Below are 12,367 nucleotides of genomic sequence, written 5' to 3'. Positions count from 1 at the left end.
ATATTCAGGTAAATATTACATTTAAAATTCATTCTATTCTATTCTTCAAGAATCAGAATATCTCGAAGCTATACGAAACATGATTCTACAGATTATCTTGGAATCCGTCAAGAGTCGAACTCAAGTTTCCTTTTACGTGTATGAATATTACCCCTTAGATGTCATGTTACTGATTTCAAAGTGTCTTTATTAAATACAACACTTTCGAAAACTTTAAACAATGAAGAGTTTTACGTCCAACAATAAAGCCAACAAGGTCTGTCTGTCTTTCTATGTCTGCTATGCTAATGGAGGCGATGGTGATGAGTTGAGTTGATTTTAGTTCAGCGTCCCTTTCAGCAGCGAGGCTATATGAGACGTGGACCTACTGATTAACGTGGAATCCGAATCACACACCACGTGCGTGAGTTTTTTCGGAGTTCTCCCGTTTCCTCAACCGTTGGACGTAATACATAAAATACCTCTTCGTAATAGATTAGAAATACATTCTGTTCATTATGTACAGTCGAGACGTTTTTCACGTCATCTGTATCCTCAAAATATATAACACTGCATGTGTACTCTTTCTTATAAAAACAATCTGATACTATCATTTTTTATGACAATATAGATGAAAGTATTTTACAAGTACTTATTGTCTTTTCGAGTGCAAAATAATACGCGTTCAATACTACACAGAGGCTTGTAGTGTTTGAGCCCCGTCGCCCAAAGCTTGGACCTCTCCCAACAAAAAATTTCTTAATGCACGCCTGTGTACATAGCTAGTATACGAATTCTATGACGGGATTCTGAGCATTTTAGAAGAAATTGATGACAATAATAGGGAATATTTTAACTACTTTCGTCCTTTTAAAGTAATATCACATACAGCTTAGACTATAATATGTAGAAAACTGTATAAAGTTCAACTTCCTAGATCAACTTAAAGAAATGGAGAAATGTTCTCTTATTTGAGAATAGACAATTGTTTTAACTTGAAGATTTGTGCCCCATGTTGAAATCGTGGGGGTACTGTGGATCAGTGGTAAAGCGTTCACCTCTGGTGATTGGGGGTCCCTGGTTCGATCCTAACTCTCGCCGTGTGAACTCTGTGGTGCATATAGCCTCGCTGCTGAACGGAACATTAAACTCAAAAATCAATCAACATCATGTGTACATAGGTAACGTCATCCTAGATCAGCGTTTCCCAACCGGTGTACCGCGGCACACTGGTGTGCCTCGAGAAAATCGAAATAAAATAATTAATTCATGGCAATCAAATTGCAAAACATAGGGGAAAATGTATGTATTTCACATTACTATACACCTCTACTATGAATCTACTATTTTAATTTTCATGCTCGGTTTGAGAATAGACAATTGTTTTAACTTGAAGATTTGTGCCCCATGTTGAAATCGTGGGGGTACTGTGGATCAGTGGTAAAGCGTTCACCTCTGGTGATTGGGGTCCCTGGTTCGATCCTAACTCTCGCCGTGTGAACTCTGTGGTGCATATAGTCTCGCTGCTGAACGGAACATTAAACTCAAAAATCAATCAACATCATGTGTACATAGGTAACGTCATCCTAGATCAGCGTTTCCCAACCGGTGTACCGCGACACACTGGTGTGCCTCGAGAAAATCGAAATAAAATAATTAATTCATGGCAATCAAATTGCAAAACATAGGGGGAAAATGTATGTATTTCACATTACTATGCACCTCTACTATGAATCTACTATTTTAATTTTCATGTTCGGTTACTTTTCTGTACATTTTTAATGTTGAAAAAGTATTTGTTATCATTGTTATGACCATTATTGCTTCTTTATTGTTGCAGACTGTTCCGTAATATCATTCAATCTTTTCGACAAATTCAACATGCATACAAATGTGTTTTAAAAGTAACAGATATTTGCTTGTTTGTTCGTTATTTCGTGGTCTTCCTTCTTAGTGAAAGGTTGGAAACAGTTTTCGAAAAAGAAAGTGTATTTTTAAAAACCTGAGTCTTATATCTCATTGGAGTTTTTTTTCTATTTTCAAACTAACATGAAAAATAAGCATAATAATTTACCGAAAACCAGTCATCGAGCTTTCTTCTCTGTGAGGAGATCTGTAATCACAGAAATAAATTACCACGGTATTTTATATTTACAATAATAATAATAATAATAATAATAATAATAATAATAATAATAATAATAATAATAATAATAATAATAATAATAATAATAATATCTAGATGAGTGTGCCGAGAGAATTCAAGTTACACCTGTAGTGTGCCGCAAGTTGAAAAAGGTTGGGAAACGCTGTCCTAGATGAATAAGCAACACTAGTTTTGTCAAGTTTAGATCTCAAACACTGTTTTAATATTACCTAAAACATACACACATACATATCTTCGCTTCGTGTTGTCTGAAACCATGACCTAAGATAATGTTGACGCGACAGCTGAAGAACAACATTGAAATACAAAACATGCTCTGTTATCTTATTTTTCTGCTCTTTGCAAGTAGACATTGCAGATACAGAAACTCTCTCTCAGTTCGTTGACTTGTGTATGTGTATTTAACGTTAGATTTCACTCTTATTAACATTAGAAAATTATGAAATTAACTTCAGTGCCTCAGTGGTAGAGTGTTCACCTCTGGTGCATGAGGTCCCGTGTTCAAATCACGTCTTTTTTTTTCTATATACTTGTCATTAATTTTAGCGACCACAAATTCCCTGCTTCCTTTACAGCTTAACGAAAAGATGCTATTGACTGCCCCCGGAAAACCGTCCTTATCATTTCATTTTTACGTTCCAGAGGGCACGGTGGCTCAGTGATAGAGCGTTCACCTCAAGTGCTTGGGTCCCTGATTCGATCCCAGTTCGTACCCTATGAACTTTGTGATGGACAAACATCGTATGCGTGTATTTCCCTTCGGAATTCATCAGTTTCCTTCCATTTTCTTCATTACATCATTTCATTCATTTTTCATTATCACCTCTCCTTCATTAGCCTAGTAGACGTAACCGTAGGACGTAAAACTCACTTTTCACTTGTCCCATCTACACAGATTATACTATTTTCATTTGCTAAAACGCACATATCTTCGCTTCGTCTGGACTCTACGTACTACAGATACATAGACAAACGGTTAAACAAGTAGACATATTATCAAAAAATTTAAGACACACAAGCTATGATTATTATTACATCATTCACATCATAAAGTTCCGTCTTTCAAAAATCATTAGTTTAACAGTCATAGTCGTGGAACGTAAAACTCACTTTGTGTGTTAGACAACATTGTATCTAAGAGTTTTCTCTCTTTGGCTCTCTTGTCAAACTATGGTTTGACCTCTTTCTCTCTCTCATCACAGGTGGGGGGGGCCCTAGTGGATCAATGGTACAGCGCTCATCTTTGATGTATGGTGTATCCAGGTTGTAATCCAGCCCAAACAAGTGAACTTTCTGGTAGACAAAATTACTAGGTTAACAGACATAAAAATTTCAGACATAACAGACGTAAAACTATGATTTGACTCGAACGAATATTTCTGGTGCATTGGGATCCCTATTTCGATCCTAGCTAACAACAAGTGAAATTTGTGATGAACAAGAGCGTTCATCTTTTGTGCATAGGTCCCCGAGTTGAGCATGAAGCCCTCCTTCCCCGTGTTCAACTTTTGCTTTCAACAAATGAATTTTATGTTAGACAAACACCGTATGCATGGATTTCCTTCGGAGTTCTTCCGTTTCCTCCCACTTTTTTGAGTGTACGTTGATTGAATGGTACAGCGTTCACCTCCGGTGTTTGAGGGGGCCCTGGTTTCAAACCCCCCTGCTCCCTGCGTCAAGTGAGCTTTCTATGTTGACCAAACAACACGTGCGTGGGTTTTTTTCGGTGTACTTTCGTTTCCTCCCACTTTCTTCATTCTATCATTTCATTCATTTCTCATCAACACCGTCTTCTTCTTCAGTCTAGTCAATATATCCATGAAACTTAAAATTGGAAGTTATTATTATTATTATTATTATTATTATTATTATTATTATTAAAAATAAACCAAGAAGTTCCGTTACTAGTGATATACATATATCCTAATTTTCAGTCTTATGTCCGATCCCTTTCCTAAATTTAGGGGACACAATAACTCATTGGTCTATTCATCTTCCTAACATATGCTACAGACAGACAGACAAACGTCAGCCGTTGTTCACTGACATTTTGTCACTTTAATGCAACGTTTTCTTATCAGCGCTTGATTGATAAAACGGTAGATAGGTCAGTGTTCTGTGATATAATGCATGATGCATTCTTACACATTTCTTCACATGTTGACAATAGCTCCACAATTTGAATTACACTATTAAAGATGTACCTACACTTATATCTGACTAATCATTCCTGTCACTGTATCTGATTACCCACACCTTGATAAATTGCACAAATCTGAAATTTTTCATATGAACCTTTAATGCAAAAATAAAGTTGCATCACGTAATGACCATCAAGTTTTGATAAGTGATGACACTACGAATAAAAATATCTATGTCCTCCTAACTCTAGCATTTCCTTGAAGTCAATGCTAGCAGGAGTAATATAAATCAAAAACCATCGCTGATAACGGGTTTTGCGTGTACAAATTTGTAATTTCATTATCTTTCTTTTCTGAATATGATGGTACATACTCTTTAAAGGAACATAAGACACCATAATTCCCTTTGTAATACTTAGATTGTGTAAACAAAGTACCTGAAGTTCCATCAGCCTGAAGTATAGGAAAATGAACTGAATGTTTATGTAAAAGGGACTCCATTTCAAATTATATTTTAAGACAGACAAGAAAAGCTAATTCAAATGCGGAATTACAACGTTAAATGATAATACGTATAATAAATTCAAATAATCACCATCTATAGAAATTAGGTAACACCTTAGAGATGATTAAAAGAGAAAGAAAGAGAGAATAGCAACTATGTTTTAACTTACTAGAACGTAGAGCTTCAGTATGTTGACAATCTCTTCTAGTACACAGATGAGCGCAACACAAATCATAAAAGTCTACTTCACACACTTCACTCTGTTCAATGGTTTTATTCTACATTCGTTTGACGTCAAATAAAAACGTCACACGAAATTTAAACATTTCAAATATTACATTTCAATACAAACGTTTCTTCTTTCTTTTTAAAAATAATGATTTAATGTATACTTACACCGTAACGACATGACGAAGCACTCACCTATCTGAGAAAGGGGCCTTACGAAATTTCACAAGCCCTAATCAGAATTTCATGTCTTTCGTCTCTACATTTCTCAGGAAATGTCCTAATCGAAGAACAAATATATTCAATTACATCAACAAGAATAAACTGTTACCACCGTAATTAAATGTACTCAGCGAAAATAAAATTTCTCACAAACACACGAACAAAAAAATTCATAAATCCCATATATACATTAAAGGTAAACGCAATCGCAAAGCAATACGATCACTTATATCTGAAGTCAAAAATAAAGCAAGTTTATTATGATAACTGTTTTCAAGAAACATATGAGATTTTCCAAGCGAATAAAATCTCCCCACCTTTCCCCCTGCTACACTTAATATCCTTATTCAGTTTCATTTCCTTATTCACACACATTATTTGATAGATGTATCAAAATATCATCTTTAGTAAATCTTATCTATTAACAGACTTATTTTTCATTACACAAACTCAGCGTTTTCGCATTCAGATTACACTATCTTCAGTCGCACGTGAGTATGTTCGTATGTGAAGCCGACAACAAACATACATGTAATCTCAAATGCTGTATACGTTTGAAAATACGATATTCACGATTCATGCAATGCGATATTCCCCTGAGCAACTAAGGTCTATTCGATCAAAGAACAGTCTGCAAACAAATTCTATTCCCATGAACACTTACAAGTGAATTCGTGAGAATCCCAAGACCAAATTAGATAAACAAAAAGTTCATAACCTACAGACATTTCGTGGGGCGTAATCTTTTGTGCTATGGGAATGTTATAGCGCAATATCTCATCACGGCTTCAACTTAAGTGATTTTAATTACTTGTCATGTGAATATCCATATAATACTTTTCACATGCAATACAATCACCCCTGATGATTTGAGCATACAAATTTTCTCATCCTACGTTTTTAAAACATTATGATATGCTATGAGAAGTGCTTCCGCTACCAATACGTTTTAAAATCATCCATGAACCACAACAATCGTCTTATCAACTCAATTTCCTGAGAAGGTTCCAGACGAAAATTTTCCAGACGCTTCTTGAGAAACTCCTCAAAACTCTTCGTAGAAAACCTGGGAACTTCTATTCTTAGCATTACAAGATGGGTCTGGGGGGCTGAGGGGGGAATCTAGCTACCCAGTACAAGATGACTAGAAAAAAAATAAGACGAAAAGTTTTTTAAAAAATAAAATCTAATCTATATGCGAGGCACTGACATTCAGTGATAGAGTGATCACCTCACGGTGGATTATTCCGTGCGAGGATTAATTCATCTCTAAATCGTGAAGTCTCGCGTTCGATTCCGATGAGAGAACTTTCAAAATAAAATCATATTTAGGGTTCTGATTTGATTCTTAGTGAAAGAGCATTAAATATTTCTATTTCGTTCCTTTCCGTGAAGTACTGGTCTCGCGTTCGATTCCGATGAGAGAACTTTCAAAATAAAAGCATATATTAGGGTTCTGGTTCGATTCTTAGTGAAAGAGCATTAAATATTTCTATTTCGTTCCTTTCTGTCGTGAAACGAAGTGAAATTCTTTTTTTTTTTCATGCAAGGACTAGTTCAACTTTAAAATCATGAAGTACCAAATTCGATCCCAGCTCCCTACCAAAGTAGAATTTTGTGTAAAGTCTTTATTTCATAAGTTAGCGAAGCTACAATCAAGGTTAGTTGTCTGCTTCACTTTCACTCCCAAAATAATAATAATAATAATATGATGCTGTATTTTTTAAATTTATTTTTATGGTTGATATTTATGTTTTAATACCACTTTGGTCCGGGTTCGATTCTCGATGATAAAAAGAGAGAGAAAGGGAGCATTGAACACTTGAAAGCATTATAGTGCTTCGAAATGAAGAGCTTCGAACAATGTACATATCATATGCTACGCTAAAACCAATACATGAAATTCTTTTTTTTTTTCATGCAAGAATTAATTCAACTCTAAATCGTGAAGCACTGGTCTTGCGTTTAGTGTACAGGTTCGATTCTCGATGAGAAAGCATTGAATATTTTAAGACATTAAGTATGCTCTTCGCTATTCAATACATAATGAAAAGACGAAAATCAATCAATCAATTGGGAAGCTTCAAACTTGATATTCAATCAAATGGAAGCTTCGAACGTGATAGCCATCCAAGAGTATGAGCATAGTAACAACGTTCGCTTGCGTTCTTCGCAGGAGGGAGTGAAGTGGAAGGGTTTGGGGGGTTCAAATCCATAACGAAAAGACAAAAATCAATCAATCAATCAATTGGAAAGCTTCGACCATGATAACTAATAGAACTCTCATCCGTCCAAGAGCATTTAGCTATTCAATACATAGCGAAAAGCAAAAATCAATCAATCAATCAATTGGGAAGCTTCGTCGTCCAAGAGTATGAGCATAGTAACAACGTTCCCTTACGTTCTTCGTAGGAGGACGTGGAGGGGGTTTGGGGGTTCAAATTCATAACGAAAAGACAAAAATCAATCCATCAATCCATTGGGAAGCTTCGATCATGATAACTGATAGGACTCTGATCCGTCCAACAGTATGAGCATCCAAGACTATGAAGGCCAAGAGCATCTAGCTAACGAAAAGCAAAAATCAATCAATCAATTGGGAAGCTTCGATCATGATAACTGATAGGACTATGATCCGTCCAAGACTATCACCATAACAACAAACTGTTCTCATGGGGGTTCAGATAAACCAAAATTTTCACACGCGCTTCTGTACTACCCATAAAAGGCTATGAACATAGCAACCAAAGGCTTGTCGAAACTTGCCTCCCACGTTCCCACGGCCAAAATTTTCCCACGCTTATGAAGGAGGGGATATCTACTATGTCACGTGTATTATTGTGTCAGCTGCGAAGGGAAGGGTGTCTTTCTGTGAATTGTGATAAAGGTGGAATCAAACAAGCCTTGCGGGGCTTCTAACCCCCTTCGCTCGCTGACGCTCTCTCAGCTATGCTTCATAATGTAAGTAAATCATTTCTTTTTGTCAATAAAGTTGTTTGTGCAAAATGGATTAATAACACGTGACATTACGTCATGATCGGGTGTTACAACTTCAATATAAATTTAACTTCACCCCTATAACTCATGCACAAATATTCAATACTGTGGTCGCTTAAATAAAAACTATTTAAAAAAAAATAATGGCATTTAATGTAGCAGTAAATATTTCTTCTAAAATTCAGTATAGCTGCGGAAATTCTATTCTTTTTTATGTCTCTAATTATATACTATTGAATTGTTTGTTTATTTTTCAGTACCCATTATACACAGACGAATTGGGCCCTGCTGATGAACACGAAAGCGATCGCCAGCAGCGTGTATACCGAGGCCAACCAGCTACCGTGGGCCAAGTAGCTAGAGATCGAGACGGCCTGAGGCATGCTGTTACTAACACCATTCCTGTAAGTATTGTATATACATAAGAAAAAAAATTATCTTATAGGTCAGGAATAGAAAGCACGGCTTGTACATTGTCTTCATAATTTATCTTCCAGGAAATAAACGAAAGCCTAATATTAATATGTCACTCGAGCCTTCAGGGCTTTTCTCCTTTATTTACAAGGAGAAAGAGGGTTTACTATACGTGTCAAAACATTTGTCAAGATTGGCGCACTTCGCGACGGCATAAAATGAAAGCTATATAGTAGTTCTGATGTAAGAGTCTGACAGTTTAATACGTACTGTACATTGCATTATTTCCCTTATAGACTAATCGGAATATGAAAGTAGTCTACGAAAACAAGTAAGGCCACTGGACAGCGTTACGAAAGTGGAATTATTGATTATCTGTGTGATAAGAGCAAGTGGGTGGAAGTAATCTATTATCCTTATCGTGAATCAGTAGAAACTGAAGACGTAAACCAGAAAGTGCAATCTATATAGGACTGCATTTTTTCAATGGTGCTTGTATTATACATTCCAGTTGTATTACGCGTCTTGGTATATATGTACAGGCACCAAGATTGCGAATTAATTTCAATCTTTACAAGTGACATAGGGCCGGCTATAGGTATTTTGACATCCTTGGCGAGAAATATTTCAGCGCACCGTGTGATATTTCGGCGTACCAAAAGTACTATTTCGGCGCACCAAAAGTACTCTCCTGACCTGAACATAACTAACTAACTCTATGGCGTATGGAACCCGGAGGTTCAATGCTCCATTCACAAAATCTCTCCATTGAATTCTGTCTTTAGCCAACTGAATCAACTTTCTACTTTATATTTCCATTTCTGCAAGATCCATCTTAATATTGTCCTCCCATCTGCGCCTAGGTCTTCCTAATGGTCGTTTCCCGATTGGACTTCAGCAGTTAAAACTTTGAAACTTTTCTACTTTCTTCCATTCTATCTATATGACCTGCCCACCTGAGCCTCCTAGACTTGATGATCCTGACGATGTTTTTAAAACGGTATAAATTATATAATTCCTCGTTATAAAGTTTCCGCCATTCCTCATTCCCGTTCCTCTTGGGTCCGAATATTTGTCTCAGGATTTTGTTCTCAAATACTTTCAGTCTGCGTTCTTCCCTCAGAGTAAGCGAACATAAGTTATATTTCGATTTTGATCAAGTATAGGGTGAAGCTTGCTACTACGTACATGGTAGCTAGTTTTAATGTTTTTACATAGCTTATTGTAATAATTGTTCGCCCTATCAATATTACAACACTGGCATAAAGTTTCGTTCTAGACGGCTTCGTAGTTTGATTATATGGACGAGCCGACCCTGGACACATGGCAGCGTTGTCAGTACTACTTTTGAGAGAAGTTTCCTGCATATGCAGAAGACTTTTTTTTTTTTTTTTCAAAAAAGCGAAGTTACTTAATCCTTATCCAATGTACATGAAAGCAATCGTGTACATACATTTAATTTGTTTTGCGTTTATTATGTAAAAAGTATGTAACACAGGATCAAAACATTGAAGATTAAATCATCTCGATGACTGTTAACTTAAATGTCCTATTTAAATAAAGAACTTTAAATATTAAAAAATATTTAAAAAAAAACATTAACATTTATAGGCCTACGTCTAAAGTGTAGGGCTTTTCTTCTGTACATAACTTCAATATTTTATTTATAGTTTTTTCTAATATCAGATTGAATTACTTGTGCGTAACAATCTTTCTGACGATCCCATTTTTCTCTTCAAAATCCCAATAGTCGCTTCAACCATCCTATGTACGATAAATTAACAACACAAAAACGAGAATTGAATTGTGTTTACTGGCTTTTACTGATCTTATATTTTGGTAACCCTGATAAGGATAGTTGCCAGATTTTAGAAATATGTATAATACTACTAATAATAGTAATAATGTATAATAAATTTATCTAGTAATCTTCAGTTTCGAACTCCAAATCGTCGTCACTGTCCTCACCATTTTCTTGTATCCTTGTTAAGACTACTCTGAACAACATTTCCACCCACACATAAACGTAATTGAATTTAAAGAGTGGATGCAAGGTTTGGTTGTCATTTGTCAATTCTCAAATCGTTATTGATTTATTTTAAGAATCGCTGTTAAAAGCTTCAGTGTGTGTGTTTCATACTTATTTAATGCATATCTACAATTTATTTGCACATTCAAAAACTACCACAAAAAGTGTGCGTTCTAAAATTATCGTATATTCACCTATTATAGCAAAGGCATTATCATACATAGCATTAATCTTACATTATCGTCTATCCACCTATTATAGCAAAGGCATTATCATACATAGCATTAATCTTACATTATCGTCTATCCACCTATTATAGCAAAGGCATTAGCATATATAGCATTAATCTTACATTATCGTCTATCCACCTATTATAGCAAAGGCATTAGCATACATAGCATTAATCTTACATTATCGTATATCCATCTATTATAGCAAAGGCATTATCATACATAGCATTAATCTTACATTATCGTCTATCCACCTATTATAGCAAAGGCATTAGCATATATAGCATTAATCTTACATTATCGTCTATCCACCTATTATAGCAAAGGCATTAGCATATATGGCATTAATCTTACATTATCGTCTATCCACCTATTATAGCAAAGGCATTATCATACATAGCATTAATCTTACATTATCTTCTACCCACCTATTATAGGCATTAATCTTACATTATCGTCTATCCACCTATTATAGCAAAAGCATTATCATATATAGCATTAATCTTACATTATCGTCTATCCACCTATTATAGCAAAGGCATTATCATATATAGCATTAATCTTACATTATCGTATATCCACCTATTATAGCAAAAGCATTATCATATATAGCATTAATCTTACATTATCGTATATCCACCTATTATAGCAAAAGCATTATCATATATAGCATTAATCTTACATTATCGTATATCCACCTATTATAGCAAAAGCATTATCATATATAGCATTAATCTTACATTATCGTATATCCACCTATTATAGCAAAGGCATTATCATATATAGCATTAATCTTACATTATCGTATATCCATCTATTATAGCAAAGGCATTATCATATATAGCATTAATCTTACATTATCGTATATTCATCTATTATAACAAAGGCATTATCATATATAGCATTAATCTTACATTATCGTATATTCATCTATTATAACAAAGGCATTATCATATATAGCATTAATCTTACATTATCGTATATTCATCTATTATAACAAAGGCATTATCATATATAGCATTAATCTTACATTATCGTATATTCATCTATTATAACAAAGGCATTATCATATATAGTATTAATCTTACATTATCGTATATCCATCTATTATAGCAAAGGCATTATCATATATAGTATTAATCTTACATTATCGTATAGTCATCTATTATAACAAAGGCATTATCATATATAGCATTAATCTTACATTATCGTATATCCATCTATTATAACAAAGGCATTATCATATATAGCATTAATCTTACATTATCTTATATCATGATAAATTATTACATTATTGTCAAGCCTGCTGTAAAGTAATGCAGAAAACTACTGTCTCTTCTCCCAAAATCCACTTCACCCAATAATAACACGTAAATACAAGAGCAGTAATTCCTCAAAACACATGCACGTGACTTACATAGATACCATATTAGTACAACATACAGTATAGAAATA

At 34.7% G+C, this 12,367-nt stretch overlaps 1 protein-coding gene across 7 annotated transcripts in view; it reads left to right on the top strand.

Annotated features, from left to right (window-relative positions):
• The window catches only part of Cda5 (Chitin deacetylase-like 5), a 454,673-nt gene that overhangs the window by 347,838 nt on the left and 94,468 nt on the right, over positions 1–12,367 (top strand). For all 7 annotated transcript variants that reach the window (XM_081756025.1, XM_081756024.1, XM_081756027.1 and 4 more), the window contains exon 5: positions 8,497–8,643. In XM_081756025.1, coding sequence (XP_081612151.1) covers positions 8,497–8,643 — 147 coding nt within the window. The remainder of the gene's footprint in view (positions 1–8,496; positions 8,644–12,367) is intronic.

Source organism: Thermobia domestica, chromosome 4 (assembly GCF_964235325.1).
Source record: "Thermobia domestica chromosome 4, izTheDome1.hap1.1, whole genome shotgun sequence".
Taxonomy (NCBI): Eukaryota; Metazoa; Arthropoda; class Insecta; order Zygentoma; family Lepismatidae; genus Thermobia; species Thermobia domestica.
This window is presented reverse-complemented; position numbering and strand designations above follow the sequence as displayed.